The sequence below is a fragment of the Drosophila innubila genome (genome assembly GCF_004354385.1).
Source record: "Drosophila innubila isolate TH190305 chromosome 2L unlocalized genomic scaffold, UK_Dinn_1.0 4_B_2L, whole genome shotgun sequence".
In the NCBI taxonomy this organism is placed as follows: Eukaryota; Metazoa; Arthropoda; class Insecta; order Diptera; family Drosophilidae; genus Drosophila; species Drosophila innubila.
In genome coordinates this window covers 4393099-4410232 of record NW_022995372.1, presented here as the reverse complement: position 1 = coordinate 4410232, position 17134 = coordinate 4393099, and the positions used below count along the sequence as shown (strand labels likewise).

The following is a 17134-nucleotide window of genomic DNA, read 5'->3' as shown; positions in this document are numbered from 1 at the left end:
TAAAAATAAAAAATTTTGGACCCATCTAGTTTTTTTTAAACAAATCATTGAAGTTTCCGTGCGGAATTCTCGGGGCACAAACGTACTATCATAATCTCTACATTGCCAGCGGATTCAGTGGACAGGGGATTCAACAGAGTCCGGCAGTGGGACGTGCCATAACCAAACTCATTATGGACGGACAGTTCCTCACATTGGACTTGTCCCGCCTGAGCTTCGACAAATTAATTGTGGACAAACCCATGTATGAGTTTAATGCTCTAAATTAAATTTAATTTATTGTACTTTTGTTATGTTGAGAAAAAAGAAAGAAAACCAATGAAATTTGTAACTAGGAAAAAGCGTTCTACTTGAATTGACCTGGTGCCTGGCCGAAGAGTCCTCCACCCTGTTTACTTGCGGCACGGGAAGGCGCAAAGCCAAGCAGCTTTTGGATATTCTGGCGAATGGACATCGTGCACAGAATGTACAGGAATATAAAAGAGCAGTCGGTGTAATCATCGCCCGACAGATTGCGATGACTGAGTCCCTGGATCCATGAGATGGGGGTAAATGGCAATTGTGCCACGACGCGGCCATCAAAGATGCTATTGAACATGCTCAGCAATGCGGTAAATGCGAATCCCGTGGCAAACATGGACTTCATCTTTACCAGCGACAAGTCGCGATTGTTGTTCTTCAGTTTCTCCTCATAACGTTCGATTTTCTTTTTAACCGACTTATCCAATGAATCGCCATGTGTCTCCTTGCGACGCTCCACTATGAATTAAAAAAATTAAATAAATAACTTACATTTATCATTACTTTTATTTACTTACGCTTCTTGCTCTGTTTATCGACCTCCGTCTTGAGCCTTTGGTATTTCTCTGTGCGGTACACGAGCACCCAGGTAAGCCCTAAATATAAATTAAAAATTAAATACATGTATACACGTGTGAATGTGTGAATTATTATCAATTAAAAGAGTCTGCATTCATTTCTACCTTCTCCTAGAAATGCTGTGCAAATTGATATGAAAACAATCAAAAATGTATCAGACCACATTTTTACGTTAAAAATTTTATTGAATTAATTTGTTGCCGATTAAAAAAGTATTACGTTGGCCACTGTTGTCAACTTAGCTATTTTATAGCTAAATCTGGCTATTCTCAGAATTCGTTTGCTAGAAAAATTTCAAAATTGCTATAAGGTGGAAATCTGGCTATTTTAAATATATATTCTAAGTTTTCCATTAATATTTTTGGTTAAACTGTTCAAGTCTGTTTCTAGACAGAAACATTTGTTCCCCCTTAAAGCTTGCCAGCACCAGTGGCAGACTGCCACCAGGTGCAAAGGTTGCCATCGTACAAAATTTCCCGATCTGGCAACTTGTTCTAATTTTATTAAATTGAAAATTTTGTTGCGCCTAAGAAAATTCACCTAATTTGGAATTTTTCTTAATATTGAAGAAAGAATTTTTAAAATTTTTGCATTTACATTAAACTAAATTTAAATTTTTCAGTATTTTTTAGTTACGATCTGATATAGCAGAACAGGAAGAAAGTTGGCTAGTATTTTAGCTATTTTGCATCGCAAATTCAGCAATTTTTCGGAAGCTTTCCAGACAGAAACAGCTATTTACTTCTTTAAAATCTTGGCAACAGTGACTTTGACTTTATAAACCCATTAAAAGGATTCAAATATCATCAATCAATAATTTATATAATTAAAACAATTATTTAATAAAGCTTTTTGCTAAGCTTTTATGATTACTGAGACGAACTAAATTATCCACGGATGTTAGTACTGCTTAATACATAATCTAAAACAAATTCATTATTTAAAGCGAAAATATAAAATTAATGAAAATTAACTGTTAACCTTTAGACTTTAACTTTTATTTAAGGCTGTTAAATTTTCAGGCCGAATCAACAACATTCTTTGCATTTGGTAAATGTTGGCACTGATTAAGAAATTTGAGAATCGTGCTCGAAACATACTAGTAAAGTTGCTTCAATATATATTTTGCGTCTGAATTTACATTCTAATTGCTTCTAATCTTTGCTGGACCTAATATTACAATTGCGTGTATTAAAATACGAAGCCCATCAACGTCCATATAAAATAACAACAACTGATAATACACACACTATTAATTGCATAAAGTATGTCAAGAAATTGTTTTTACATATTATATATATCAAAAAATATAAATATTCGTTGTTTCATAATATGTTATTATTTTATGATACTTGCTTCTTGTTCTTGATCAAGTTAAAAAGAAGATAAAATAAAAAATATTGGTTTTAACGATTCTAAAAAATGAAAATTAAATATGTGCATTTTGTGGTGCTACAAAAGTTACTTGAGATACTGTAAGTTTCTGTTGCACACGCATAAGATCATTTGTATGCAAGTATTGGTAAATGCAGTGCGCACAGCAATGCTCAACACTGGCCGCAGCAACAGCAAATGCAGATTAGGCAGCAGGTGTAAACTTTCGTTTGGCTTAGCAAAAAAAAGAAATAATATAATAATAACATTTTTGATTTGCAATGCATGTGAATCTGTGTACACGCACACAACCGCACTTGCTTCAGCTTGCGTGTGTGTGTGCGTAGCTGTAGGCATAAAAGCAGCGCTGCTTCATGACGGTTGTCCAGTAATCAAATGGTATCGGAGAACACAACAAGTAAAGTAATACTTGATTTTAGTAAGCATTCAAATAGCAGGCACTGTCAGCTGCCAACTAAATTCAAGTAGAAATAAAATAAGTTAGACTGTCTCAGCTGCAGCTGGAGGACTAACTGATAAGCCAAAGTGGACAGAATGGACAGACGACTGGTGCCTTTGATGCTTGCCGTTGCCATCGTTTTGTGGGTAAGTGTCGCAGTGGTAACTTAGTGTGAACCCAGCATAATCCTAGTTTCTTTGAATTCAGCTACCCTTTGGCAGAGGCGACAGTAGCAGCTGCTCCGCATCCGCACTGCAGGCAAGTCGTTTCTTTGAGCAGGAGAATTCACAACTGCGTGAACGTTACCATGCCGAGTACTCCGCCTCCTACACCTACAACACCAACGTGACGGAGGAGAATCGTCTGGCCATGATTGCAGTGTATGCTGCCAGTGCCAAGGCGAACAAGATTCTGGCGCAGGCTGTCAAAGCGGGAGATTACATTCACTCGGATGAGGCGAACATACGCAGACAGGCTAGATTGCTGCAGGATTTGGGTTCAGATGTGCTCGAAGACAGCGACTATCTGGAGCTGAAGAATGCCATTAGTTCCATGCAGTCCAACTATGCCACCACCAGTGTCTGCTCCTATACGAATCGCACCGATTGCTCCCTGACTCTGGAGCCGCACATTCAGGAGCGTCTTTCAAATAGCCGAGATCCTGTCGAGCTCGCCTGGTACTGGCGTGAGTGGTACGACAAGGCTGGAACGCCGATGCGACAGAACTTCAATAAATACGTGCGATTAACACGCAAGGCGGCCCATCTGAATGGTGAGTGATAGTGATAACCCCGTGATCCTCGCACTAAAATAAGATCTTCACTTTGAATACCCTATGCTGTGGGTATAATCAGTGTTCGAAAAGTATGTAACAGTTAGATGGGATTCCCTATGCGAATGCCGAAAAATGTTACTAAGAATTTCAAAAGTTAGATGTAAAAATTGGGAAAACAAAACTAGAAAGCATTTAATATGACAATAAATTTTAAGAAACCAAAATTAGGAATAATTTGGAAACCAAAACTAGAATGCATGTAATATAGAAATAAAAACTAGTATACCAAAATTAGAAAAAAGTTTAATAGGAAATAAAAATATTGAAAAAAAAAAAACAATTTTTGGAAGACAAAAATTAGGAAAAGTTAAACTTAAAAATATTTTATTAAAAAACACGCGATTGATTCAATTTCTAAATGTTTTACATTTTTAATTTCCCAATTTCTGTACTTCAAATATTTTATTTAAGTGAATTTTCTTATGGTTTTGGTTATTGTATCTAAAAGTGCCTGTGCGCAGGGTAACTTGTAGTCGGTGACTTTCGATTAAACGTTTCTTACATGTCATAGTATTAAAATAGTTACAACAATTATTTGCCAATTTTTATTATATTGCTACAAAAAAATACTTATCAATATTCATATATAAAGATAGTTTTTTTTTTTGAAATAATTCCTTTGTATTCGTTCATTTAATTCATTTCCTCAAAATTAATTTATTTATTTTCATTATCTATTATAGGTTATCGTTCGTATGGCGATTACTGGGTGCACTTCTATGAAGATGCGGACTTTGAGCGTCAACTGGATGCCACCTACAAGGCGGTGTTGCCCTTGTATAGGCAAATCCATGGCTATGTGAGATATCGTCTGCGAGAGCATTATGGTCCTGATGTTGTGCCAGCCGAGGGAAATATACCAATGCATCTGTTGGGCAACATGTGGGCACAGTCGTGGGAGGGTGTGATCGACTTGTTCACACCGTTTCCGGAGAAACCCTTTGTCAACGTCAAGTCGGAGATGGAGCGACAACAGTACAGTGTACGAAAGCTCTTCGAGTTGGGGGATCAGTTCTTCCAATCGCTAGGAATGAGAGCTTTGCCACCAAGCTTCTGGAATCTGAGTGTGCTCACTCGACCCGATGATCGCGAGGTTGTTTGCCATGCCTCGGCATGGGACTTTTACCAGGACAGCGATGTGCGCATCAAGATGTGCACTGAGGTGGACACTCACTATTTGTACGTAGTCCATCATGAGCTGGGACACATTCAATACTATCTGCAGTACGAGCAGCAACCGGCCGTTTATCGTGGTGCACCCAATCCGGGATTCCACGAGGCTGTCGGCGATGTTATTGCACTGTCCGTCATGTCCGCCAAGCATCTGAAGAGCATTGGCCTCGTCAGCAATGGCCGCCTGGATGAGAAGAGTCGTATCAATGAGTTGTTCAAGCAGGCACTGACCAAGATTACATTCCTGCCCTTTGGCTATACGATGGACAAGTATCGTTATGCTGTCTTCCGCAACGAGCTCGATGAATCCCAATGGAATTGCGGCTTCTGGCAAATGCGATCCGAATTTGGTGGCGTTGAGCCGCCGTTTGCCCGTAACGAGAGCAACTTTGATCCACCAGCTAAATATCATGTGGCTGCCGACGTGGAATACTTGCGTTACTATGCCGCACACATCTTCCAGTTTCAGTTCCACAAGGCATTGTGCCTCCAAGCAGATCAGTATGTTCCCGGCGACAGTCGTCAGACGCTAGACAATTGCGATATATTCGGCAGCAAAAAAGCAGGACAGGCATTCAAGAATTTCTTGTCGGCGGGCAATTCAAGAGATTGGAAGGAGGTGTTGGAGGAATTTACGGGCGAAACTGAAATGGATCCTGCAGCACTTCTTGAATATTTCGATCCACTTTATCAATGGCTCAAGCAGGAAAACAGTCGACTTGGCGTACCTCTGGGCTGGGGCGATACAAATAGTAAGTCCTATAACAGTTTTGGACATAACTAAGATCCTAATCCTTGCACTTTTTACAGAAATCTCCTCAAACTGCTGTGGACCATTTAGTACTTAACTCGAAGAAAATGCATTTCTTTTCGATTCAACCAAAAATAGAATATTTTCTACGCTTAGTTTCAGTGGACTATAATAAATCAATTTGACAAGCCCTGTACACGATTTTTACACATTATTATGTAGACTCGGCTTAAAAGGGCAGAAGATTTAATACATCCACATCGAGTCTAATGTAGTGAACTTTAAAAACTATACACCTGACACACTTTAGTTTTATAATCATACGAATCTAATAAAAAGCAATATTGTATATTAAAAAAAAATATATAATATTACAAAGGTTTTTATCAGCTTCTTTGTAAGTATAACTTTTCTATTCTAAAAGAAGACTATTTTTATAACGAATGATATAATTTTATGTAATTAATATCTTTTCTTTTTTCCATTGAAGCTTTGGAATAGTAAATATAAATATGTTTAATAGAAAAACGAGTCTAAAATTTTTTATTTAAAGTGATATTTATTGTTCAGATTTATCATTTCATTGTTCATGAATCAATATCCATTACATATTACATTTCAACGTTATTTTTATCATTTTCCGATTTTAATAAAAAAAAAACCATCGTCAATTTTTATCAACAAATTGCTTGCCAATAATTCGCACATCGCTCACATTTTTCAGCCTGTTCCTTAAGTTTTCCCCAAATCTTGGATACACTCGTTAACCTACAATAAATGCATTACATTTTGTAAAAACATTTATATTTTTGAGTCGCGTTTTTTCAGTTTTTGATTAAACTCTCTGTTAAGACAATGAAATATAGACTCCTTGGGTAGGCTAAAAGGGTTTGCTTTGTATCTTGAAAATAATACTAGAAGAAAACTTTGAACATCCTAACAATAATTTGGATCGATTTTATGATATGCGTGAACTAAGCTAGACTATTGATTTTGAATATTGAAACTTGAAATAGGGTTTCCATCCGATTATTTGCTTTTTGTTTTGTTTTGCATTACATAAGGTTATATTAATAATGTAAAGTATGTAATTTGTGTATCCAATGTACCCATAAAATGGGTCAAAAGGGTAGAATAAAGTTGTGTAAATGTATTATTAACAGGCAGAGGGAGGCAGCTCCGATCCTATAAATTATATATATATATATATATATATATATCAGCATCAGACATCTGTTCAGATCTATTCATTTTTATTACTTTTTGTGTCATCTAATATATTATTAAGATATTGCATAAATAATTTGTATTCTTTTCATCGTTGTTGTTTTTCATACATATATATATATATATTGCTAAGATCCGATCTATATCCTCAGAAGCACCTATGCATTTGGGGTAAGAATGGTATGTACGAGTAAGTACTATATAATGTATACTTTGAGTCTATTGAGGATAATTGGACTAACGATAAAGTTGATTAATTTCTTCTTTTTTTTGAGTTACACTATTATTTTTTGATTTAGTCTTCAAAGCTGGACAGAGAAACAATCGGACGTGATGAACATCATAATTTTCAAAAAGATTTTGGAAATATCAATATTAAAGTTATATAAGTTATAAACATTAGAGTTTGGATTATATATAGGACTTCGAAGACGTCCGAATGTCCCTCTGATTTTGGGATTAATAGCTTTGTTCCTTACATACGAGCTACGAACAATGAGCGAACCGTGTTTTTTGTTTTTTTTTTCTCATTACAAAGTGCAACAAAATAATGTATGATTATGGATATAGATAATTTTAATGTATTAGGCCAAGAGTTTAGTTTTGGTTAATGCTAATGAGTGAATATGTTTACTTAGATTTCAATTGTATAGAATATGTTCAAATAGTACAATAAGTAATTTAACTAATTATTCGTTATGTGCTTGCTATCATATCATTTTCAATTCATTAAATTTGAACATCATCATCATTATCAATGAAATATCGAAGAGAAGAATTCGGCAAACGAAAAATTCCCTAGTGTTATTTTTTTTAATTTCGATGCAAAATGTTAATGTACCTATTTCATTTTTTAAGCAGCAATAAATGTTTGTTTTTTTCATAGTTTTGCGCATAATATACAAATAGATTATATATAGATATATAAATATTCGATATAATGTAGTACTTATTGAAGGATCTCATCCTTAACTATTTTTAAAGATTATTATTGAATACAATTTCGATTCTCTAAATATGTAAAAATCTAGAACGAAATATGGAACAAATGGCAAGCTTGGATGTCTATGATGTCTACAATGTATGTATGTATTTAGGTTTTGGGAGGCGGTTGGAGGTGGGGCGTGGCCATTAACGCCATCAACTGCCGCATTGTAAATTGACTTTTGCATAAATGTGCAATTGACATTTGTGAAATGTGTGTGTTTCCCATTTGCAGTTGTTCTTGGATAAACTATACTTGGTTGTATAATTAATCCAAGAACGGGTTTTGTCATACGTTCCTTTGGTGATGCGGATGCAGCTGTTGTTGTTGTTGGGTGACACTGCTGATGCTGTGATTGCTGCTGCTGCTGCTTGCACCGCCGCTGGGTCTTGTGGGTGGAGGAGGCGGTGGTGCATGTCGCATGCGTTGTTGCAAGATGCGCGGCAGCTGCGGATGCGCCTTGTGCTGAGCCGGCGGCGCTGGTGGCGCCAGAACGATGATGATGGTGATGTTGATGATAATGTGGCAGCTGCTGTTGTTGTTGCTGTTGCTGCTGTTGTTGCTGGTGATGATGATGTTTGCCCATGGAGGAGGCTGCCGACGAGGATCCCGATGCACCCGATGTGGAGCTGGTCGAGGCATGCGATGTGGTTGAGCCGGTGGCCAATTTCGTGGGCAATCCCACGCTGACCGCTGGCGATGCCAATGATGCCGCCATTGTCATGGCAGCCGGCGGTGCATGGAGCTTGGGCAGCGCAACTGGCGCATAGGTGCCATCATCCTCGTCGGACGACAGTGAGTTGGCATCGGAGGGCGTGCGGGAACGCGATGGCGGCGACAGAGCCTCCTGCTCCTGCAGGAATACACGGAATCCCTGTATCGATTCGTTCAGTGCCCACAATTGCGATAGCAGCGACAAATCCAGCTGACGCAGTCCGTACATTTCACGGCGTAATATCGCCAGCTGGTTGTCAATTGTGCTGGACGCGTTGTTTGTGTTTGTAGGCGTGGCCGTGCTGCCGCTGGCGCTGTGCGTCGACGAGGCACGACTGTGCACGCTCTCGCGATCGCTGAGGGACTCCTGTGTGGACGACAGACTGCCATGTCGTCCATGGCCATTGTAGTTGCGATTGCGTGCCGCCGACGAGGTGGATGGTCCCAGATACAGATCCCCCGTGGCGGCCGTTAAGGCGCCCACCGACGCAGCTGGCGAGGATGTGTGCGAGCGCACATGTCCATGACTGTGACTGTGACCGGGAGTGTGACCACGTGCATGTGCATGTCCATGACCTTGACCTTGAACATGTCCAATTGCAGTGGCAGCCGCTGCACTCAGACTTTTTGGCAGTGGTGGCAAACCAGCTAACGAATTTTGCTGCCTTTGAGGTTGCTCCGAATTATCCATCATAATTGTTAAAGAAATCTGCAGCTGCTTCAATTAATTAATATGTATATTTGTTGTTGTTCTGCTCGTTGTTTTGTATTTATATCTTTTGTTTTGCTTTTGCTTTTGTATCTGTATTTGTTGTGTGTGGCTCTTTTAGTGTATATTGAATTTCCAACTTTGGCGGCACATTGGACACTGTTTGTTCAACTGTTGCAAGTTCAGCCACTTGACAATGCAGTGCATGTGGAAGCAGTGGGAGCAGACACCCCACACCAGTGGGCAATCGTCGCCGGGCAGCGCACACTCGGGACAGGTGCTCTCGAAGGACATGCGACAGATGCCACAGTTCTCGTCATTCGCTATCCAACGCCAAGATGCAACTCCCGTCCATGACTTGATTGTTACTTTCATTTTGTTACGCACATTTGCTGATCAATTATTTGACAAATTCACTGTCTCTATAACTCTATAAATAACTAACAATTTCAACAATTTCAATCAATCGCTAAATCAAGTATTGCCTTCGCTTTTTTCTTTTTCTTCTCCTACTACCTGAAAATAGGTCGAGCTGTGACTCGATTCGATTTTTCATCGATTCTATCGATTGACATTATTTTTTTGTGTAAATCGACTGCGTCTTAAGAAAAATCGATTTGTTTTAACAAAAATATCAATATCTGCCAACGGCGCGCTATTAAAAAATTTTAGTTTGTTAGCAATTGTTTGGCTAAAAATTACAATTTAATGAAAATTTTTAGTTTGAAATTACACAAAATAAAGGTGCATTTTTTTATGAATGCTGATTGTTTGTTGAGCTTTAGGGGTAGAAGTTGTGTAACTAAGTTTAATTTTATGAAATCCTAAGACTTCACAAAGTTCTAAAAAAAATGCTGCGAAAATGTTCTAAGTTCTATCTTTATAATTATAGAAAATGCAGATCATCATCATTATCAATGAAATATTAAAGAGAAGAATTCAGCTAGAAGCTTTATAATTATAAAAAATTCAGATTTTTATACATTTTGGAAAATAAGACCGCGAGCGAAGCCTGCCAGCTCATTTTTTGTTGCGACATGACTATTACAACAAGTGGGCAGCATTGCTACTACATTTGTAAATCAGCTGTGCCGTCTCGGTCTCGGCCGCTGAGTTTTAAACGCAATGTTTTTTGAATCGCAATGCAGCAATTTTTCTAAAATGTTGGCAGCACTGATTGTTAGCTTCGTGAATGTGTATGTAAAAAATGGATTAAATTTGTGAATTAAAATTGCGCGCGTTTTTTATTGTGTGAGAAATGTTACTTAACAGCTGTTGTGCCCAAAATGGCACTGTTATTTCGATTGATAAGATTATATTGCGATTACTTTAATCGGTAACTGACCCTTATCGACTAACGATTTTTTCGATGAATTCATTTTGGATTTTAATTTATTTTTATTCAAATTCAACAAAATGTTATGACTCATAATAATAATGCAACTGTATTGCTTATTTCAAAGCACACTGCTTTTAAATTTATTAGAGATTTCAGGATAAATCCTTATACCGCATTCCATCCTGTTTTTGGTGGTTATAGAGATCGTTGAACTTAGGGTTTTTTCTGTACTATTTTTGCACCAACCGTTTTTTTTTGTTTGTTTTGTTGTATGCGTCGTACTTATAAATATGAATGCATCTATAATATACGTATGTGAATATATAAATATGAACATTTATTACAGATCATACAAAATATAGTACATGCGAAAAATTAATTTTAGCTGTGTATCTTTAAGTTCATTATGAATGAAATTTAAAAATAAAACTTTCGAAAATACATTGCATTATTACGTACATATATACTGTAAATTTTTAAATGTGAATTTTGCATTAATACCTTGTGTTAATTTTATTAATCTATTTTATTGCAATTATTTAATATTATTCATTTATTTAATCATATCTTAATATATGTTGTGTTTATAAAGAATTATTTGCTTTATTATTATCGTTATATATGAAGGATTACGAATTACGTAACACTTCCTTATGACATGTGCGCCTCAAATCATTTACCATCATTCATTGTCGATCAGCTCTCTTTTAAGCTCAATTCGGACCGTTGACGAGAAGTTGTTGACGTCGCCGCTGTGTCGCATTCAGTAAACCGACGAATGTTGAACTTGACAAACGTGCGCGCTGAGCTCTTGTCGTTTCCACCACGGTTTGTTGTGCTTTGTTTCGTACTTTGGTCTCGTTTACGGTTCTTCTTGTGTGAAAAAGTACGTGAAAAAGAGTAGTGAATTCTTTAATTAAAAGCAACAAACGTTGTCCAAATAGTGGTAATAAAAGCTTCATACTAAAAGCTACAAAGCGTTGAAAGCTCTGTTTGTTTGTGTGCAACAAGGAGCAGATGATAGATGAAAGCTTTTAGCAAGGGATCATAGTGAAGTGAATCTAAAAAGTACCCCAAAAACAGTGTACACATTTCCTTTTGTTTTGTGATATTGTTTCGCGAATACAATGTGAAGTGAACGCCTTTAAAATGAAAACAAAAACTCAACAAAAAAAAACGGTGTTCAAGAACCTGTAATTGAAAACGCACTTGAACAAAACATCAACACATAAAAGCTACCATTCATATTTAGTACATATGTATGTATATGTGTATGTACATGGATACATACACTGACCCTGAGATGTGCGTCTGTAGTAAATGGAAATTTGCAAGATGGTATTCTATCTCTTTCTCGCAGTTGCAGTTGAAGTTGCATTTGTTGTTGTTGTTGTCCCTAGCTTCCAAGAGAGCTGCGCATGCGCTAAAAACCGTTGTCATCGTATGTTCCTTTTTGCTAGGCAATTCTCTTTAAAGACACTCAGTTCCCGTTCCCGTTTTGGTAATTTCTGTGAGTTTCTCGAATTCTGAAATCTCTTTGTTGTGTGTGAATATAAACTTGCATACATAAACATACTCGAACATATGTATGTATGTATTATTGTATATGCATGTGTGTGAAATTAACTATAATTGCAAATCAAATGCGAATTCAATTTGAAATGTGCGATTTCATTGTCTGTGTGTGTGTGCGCTCTGTCATGTGCCGCGGCAATAAAAGCCGCTAATAACAACACACACAAAATAAGCAAACAAACAAAAAGTATGTGTACTTATTTTTAAAGACGCGAGTGTATTTACATGCGTTAAGAGCACTTAAGTTTATTTGGAACAATTTAAATTAACATTTACACAAACATGTAAAAAATGTCAAGCGACTCTTTTGAAAAGCAGTTAAAAAACAAGAATCTTCTTTTTTCTCTAAATTAAATGCTTAAAAAAAATACAATTAAAAACTTAAGATAAGCATTTTTTAAGCTAAGTTATATATGCGATTTTATTTCTTGGCAAAATAATTACTTGACATACTGTAGAGCTGACTACACTCACTTATCTCTGTATTTAAAATCCTTTTGATGAAACTTGTCGAGCGATTTAACAAAAAACACACACAAAAAAAAAAAACAATAACATTGCTTACGACATATCAAAAATGATCGAATGACTTTCAATATTGATAAGACTTAAGTCAATCGCTCAATGTCTGCGGTGTTAGCCTCAAAATGTACCTGCTATCTTTAGTGTGAGCATTGTATAAAGCGTACATAGTACATATATGAATTATAAGCTAAAACTCAATCGAGCAACTGATAAAATATTCGTTTTAATCATGATAATAAGAAATCTTACAAATAAAAACTTGTTACCAACACGAGAAGAATCCATGATTCAATCAGGCAATTGAGGAAGTTTTTAAACGTGATTTGCATTGAATGATTGCATTTAAATTTGTAGAATGACTCATTTTAATAAATTTCCCGTCATCCCTCGTAATTGATTTTGTATACAAAGAAGGCGGAACTCAGATCAAGAACATATAATTATTAATGGGAATATCTAGTACTTAGTACACAAAGTACAAGTACAATAGATACAGTTTATAATATGTATATAATGTCATGGGAAGCAGGATCTGTGTTCGTGTTAGTGTTCTACAGAATACCAAATGAATGCTAAAAATGATTTAATTTGATTCGAAACCTGTTGACGTTTCTAACTGGCAAATAAGCGTGTTGTTTCATTGCCTTCGTTGTCAATTACTTTATAAACAACTCTCTCGGGTTGATTGACGGTGCGTAGACTTATGTCAATGCAAACAAACATATATTTATATGTAGGCAGATGTAGACGTGAACGAGTTTAAGTACTTTACTCAGATTAAGTATCTAATACCTGTATTGTAGACATTTGCTTTTAAAGACAATTTTCTACCTGCTCTAATTTTACAAGTAGTTTCTTTAGCTAAAAACTTATCAAAATTTTAAAATTTGCTTGAAAATACATGTACATACAAACATATACATTCTTGCTACACATATATTTTATATATTCCAAGCCCAAATCTATATAAAATTAACAATTTCATTTGAAAGATATAAATTACAACAATTCTTTCATATTTTTGTAAAATTATAAGCCCGCATTAACCGTATTAATACGAGTAGTTAAAGACGTGATTAAAATAGAATTTAAAAAAAAATCATGGCATAATTATCGATTAAGTATTATTTAAAAAAAACTTTAGAAATGGTGCCGTCTTTTATTTCTAAAAACATAATTTTATGAATATAAATAATTAAATAAAATGTAGGTCGAACCATTTAAAAACTAAAATACTTATATGTGTACATGCTAATATTTGACTTGTTCTAAATATAAGATATGCTTACATATGTAGATAAATGGATTATGGATATTGATCATTACGTATCTAATGCAATGAATCACATTTCCTATTTGAACGATCAGTTCAATGTAACTAGATATAAATAGATGAACTTATAGCTAAACGATTTCCATTAAAAGGAATAGATAGGTTTAATTTTAATTGAACTGAGTAAGAGAAATGCATAGTCAACGTCCAAAAATTTCTTTCTTTCTGAAATTGTTTATATAATCAATTTGAAATTTCCATGCATTATTAGCATGCCTTTTTGAAGTTGTTCAATAAATGTTGACATTTTCAATTAAACAGATTATAGCTTTATTTGTATTAACGTGTTTGGCTTTACTTTTTTTATCCGCACTTGTACAGATAATTGCAATAAAGTTGAGACCAACTTTATTTATTTTGCCTTTACAAATTGATTTAAGGTGCGACATAAATACAAGTACAATATAAAAACAAAATACCAGTGTTAATTAATTCGTTCACACATCGTACGACAACTTCAATATTTGGCTCGCTCAATGGTTATGCACTTGTAAAATACGAATATAATACAATGCTCGTATCTCACCTGAGCTTAACTACGCAGAGAATTTTCATTGAAGCATTCAGGCCACTTGGGAAGGTGTCAATAACCGTTTGCACGTTCGACATTCATGGCTTGTGTCTACAACTAAAACCCGACCCGACCAGACCCGACCAGACCAGCGTGCACTGTCCCCGTTTTTCGGCTTTGACAGTTAAAAATCAAGTGGATTTATTTTGTGCATGCAATCGAACGATCCAACGATCCAATGATCGAACGGTCGAGTTTCGCTCGTATTTGTTGCAGCTCGAATTTAGGCCTTATTTGCCTACAAGTGGCAATACTCTAAGCTAGATTGGTGCATTTGGCAGGTACATGCATAGTGTATATTATTATTTACACATTTCTGGTTGTCAGAATGGTTTTTACTTTAGACAGGAAGCTTAAACACTTAATAATATAGGTAAATCTAAAAATTTTAAAATTCTTGGGTCATTCGAAGCGTAGTGTTATCCATGTTAAATGTACTTGGCATAAAAGAAATCTATAACGATGTTTAATGCGACATAAACATGTTTGTAAATTTTATAACCTGTACCTATGACTATGAATGGTTTTATAGGGAGTTATCATTCAGTTTTTTATACTTTCCGGCTAATACTTGTTCAAAAACTTTAGACTGTCTTAACTTTGCCAAAACTTTACCGATTTTCATGCGAAATACCATTTTAACCATTATTTGGCCTCTTAATTGATTCTGCATCAAAACTTTAATAACTTAAAAAATTAAATTTTTTTTGTCATCACTGTCTGTTTTTTCCGTAGTTTTCCATACTTTCTCCTTGACACTTTTTCAAGAACTTCAAACTGCCATAACTTTGCCAAAACTTTACCGATTTTCATGCGGAATACCATATTGATCATTATTTGGCCTCTTAATTGATTCTGCATCAAAATTTTAGTAACTTAAAAAATTAAATTTTTTGGTCATCACTGTCTGATTTTTGCGTACTTTTCTATACTTCCCCGTGACACTTTTTCAAGAACTTCAAATTGCCATAACTTGGCCAAAACTTTACCGATTTTCATGCGGAATACAATTTTGATCAATATTTGGCCTCTAAATTGATTCTGCATCAACATTTTAGTAACCTTAAAAATTTAGTTTTTTTGTCATCACTGTCTGATTTTCCGTAGTTTACCATACTTGACACTTTTCAAAGACTTCAAACTGTCATTACTTTGCCAAAACTACCGATATTCTTGCGGAATTTCATTTTTATCATTATAAAAAATAATTTTTTTCCATTATTGTCCATTTTTTCTGTTTTCCGCTTGATGATTTTTCTAAAATTTCAAACTGTTATTACTTTGTCAAATCTTAGCCGATTTTCTTGCAGAAAAGATAAGATAAGAAGCCATGTAATGTTTTTCATAGTTTTTTTTTACTGGGTATATTCTAGTTGATCACTGTTTTTTTTGCATTTCAATCAGTCTACACGCGCTGCGATCTGTATTGAAGTTATTAATTAGTAAGTTGGCTGTAATGGAGCATTCAAATATTTTTCAGTCATGAATTGTTGCTCGAGTTTTGCTATTGTTTAACTTGTTAGCGTTCATGCGATTATTGGGCACAAACAAATACTTATAGCGATAAGAATATGCATTGATTACGCTCTCAGTATTTTAAAGAATTATTTCTTTTTAATGTGGGCTAATTGGGAACATAATTGAAAAAGCCAAGACCGAGAAAATTTATTATTTTGATGGAAAATTTCTTTTGAAAAGGAAATAAACAAATGTCACATAACGAAAATCTTAGAGGTATACCAATAATATGATTTTTAAATAAAAATTTAAAATTGATTTGTTTCTTGTTCCACTATTATTTAATTTAATTTTTTTTTATAATTTTAGTCAAAAATTTATTGACCTCTACCCATATCCTTAACTCTAAAATTAAATCTGAATATGTACGTTTGAATTAAGTATCTGTCTGCTTTTGAAGCCCGCGAGTCCATCTTATTTACATTCAAATCACATTCGACACTTGAATATCCATTCATTTCAGCTATATAGAGAGACAGATGCAATAGTGTCTAGAAATACGTACTTCCATGACCTTAGGTTCATATATAAAATAGATAAATGTATGTAAAAGCTTTGCTGTTAAAAGTAATTTTACGGTAAGAGATTCTAGATTAGTTTTATACGACTCTCATTTAAGTTTTTTATTATGATTGTTGCAAAACTTGTTTTTCATCAACTACAGATACATACATTTGTAAATATACCAAGTATAAATTCTAAATTATCAATTATATAAGTGAAATTTCTCATTACCAGACAATCAAATATAATAGAATACACAAATCTCATCATCTTCCCTTTTCAATGAGAGAATAAAAGATTGTTTATAATTTAAATTTTATGTAAAACTATGTACTTATTTTGAGTATGGATAAATATATATACAATGAGTGTGGTTCGAGTATTCATACAATCCACAGCATCGCGTGATTCGGTCGAGTGGTTGTATGTTATGTACGAGTGGATCGTGATCGTTGTTATTTATTTTGTTGATGTCTCTTTTTTTTTTTTTTTTTTAGGATTTCTGTGTTGTTTTGTATGCGCGGAAGTTATTTTCAAAACTTGCTTTCGTTTCTCTTGCGATTTTTTGGTTGACTCTTCAATTTCTGTTAACGAAGCTGCAAAATGACAGTTCAAAGGTAAAAGCCGCATTTTAAATGTCGATTCGGATGGAAATTTTATTC

The 17134-nt window shown here is 35.1% G+C and overlaps 4 protein-coding genes across 4 annotated transcripts; 1 reads left to right on the top strand and 3 right to left on the bottom strand.

Moving 5' to 3' along the window:
• Window positions 1–245: 245 nt before the first annotated feature.
• LOC117781935 (calcium load-activated calcium channel) lies at window positions 246–1120 on the bottom strand. Its single transcript, XM_034618821.1, has 3 exons — window positions 984–1120; window positions 819–896; window positions 246–759 (listed from the first exon to the last, which is right to left on the bottom strand). The coding sequence occupies exons 1-3, from the start codon at window positions 1042–1044 to the stop codon at window positions 347–349; spliced, it is 552 nt and encodes a 183-aa protein (XP_034474712.1). The 5' UTR covers window positions 1045–1120; the 3' UTR covers window positions 246–346.
• Window positions 1121–2418: 1298 nt separating this feature from the next.
• Window positions 2419–5834, top strand: LOC117781364 (angiotensin-converting enzyme-related protein-like). The gene is made up of 4 exons (XM_034618112.1): window positions 2419–2859; window positions 2921–3485; window positions 4232–5473; window positions 5532–5834. Exons 1-4 carry the CDS (start codon window positions 2809–2811, stop codon window positions 5567–5569), a joined length of 1896 nt encoding a protein of 631 aa, XP_034474003.1. The 5' UTR covers window positions 2419–2808; the 3' UTR covers window positions 5570–5834.
• Window positions 5835–7252: 1418 nt separating this feature from the next.
• On the bottom strand, window positions 7253–9158 carry LOC117781393 (midnolin homolog). Its single transcript, XM_034618145.1, is given in 2 exon segments — window positions 7253–8191; window positions 8193–9158. Coding segments are annotated over 2 exon segments (1119 nt in total). The 5' UTR covers window positions 9093–9158; the 3' UTR covers window positions 7253–7972.
• Window positions 9159–9187: 29 nt separating this feature from the next.
• LOC117781394 (anaphase-promoting complex subunit 11-like) lies at window positions 9188–9618 on the bottom strand. Its single transcript, XM_034618146.1, has one exon. It carries the CDS (start codon window positions 9480–9482, stop codon window positions 9225–9227), a length of 258 nt encoding a protein of 85 aa, XP_034474037.1. The 5' UTR covers window positions 9483–9618; the 3' UTR covers window positions 9188–9224.
• Window positions 9619–17134: the final 7516 nt, after the last annotated feature.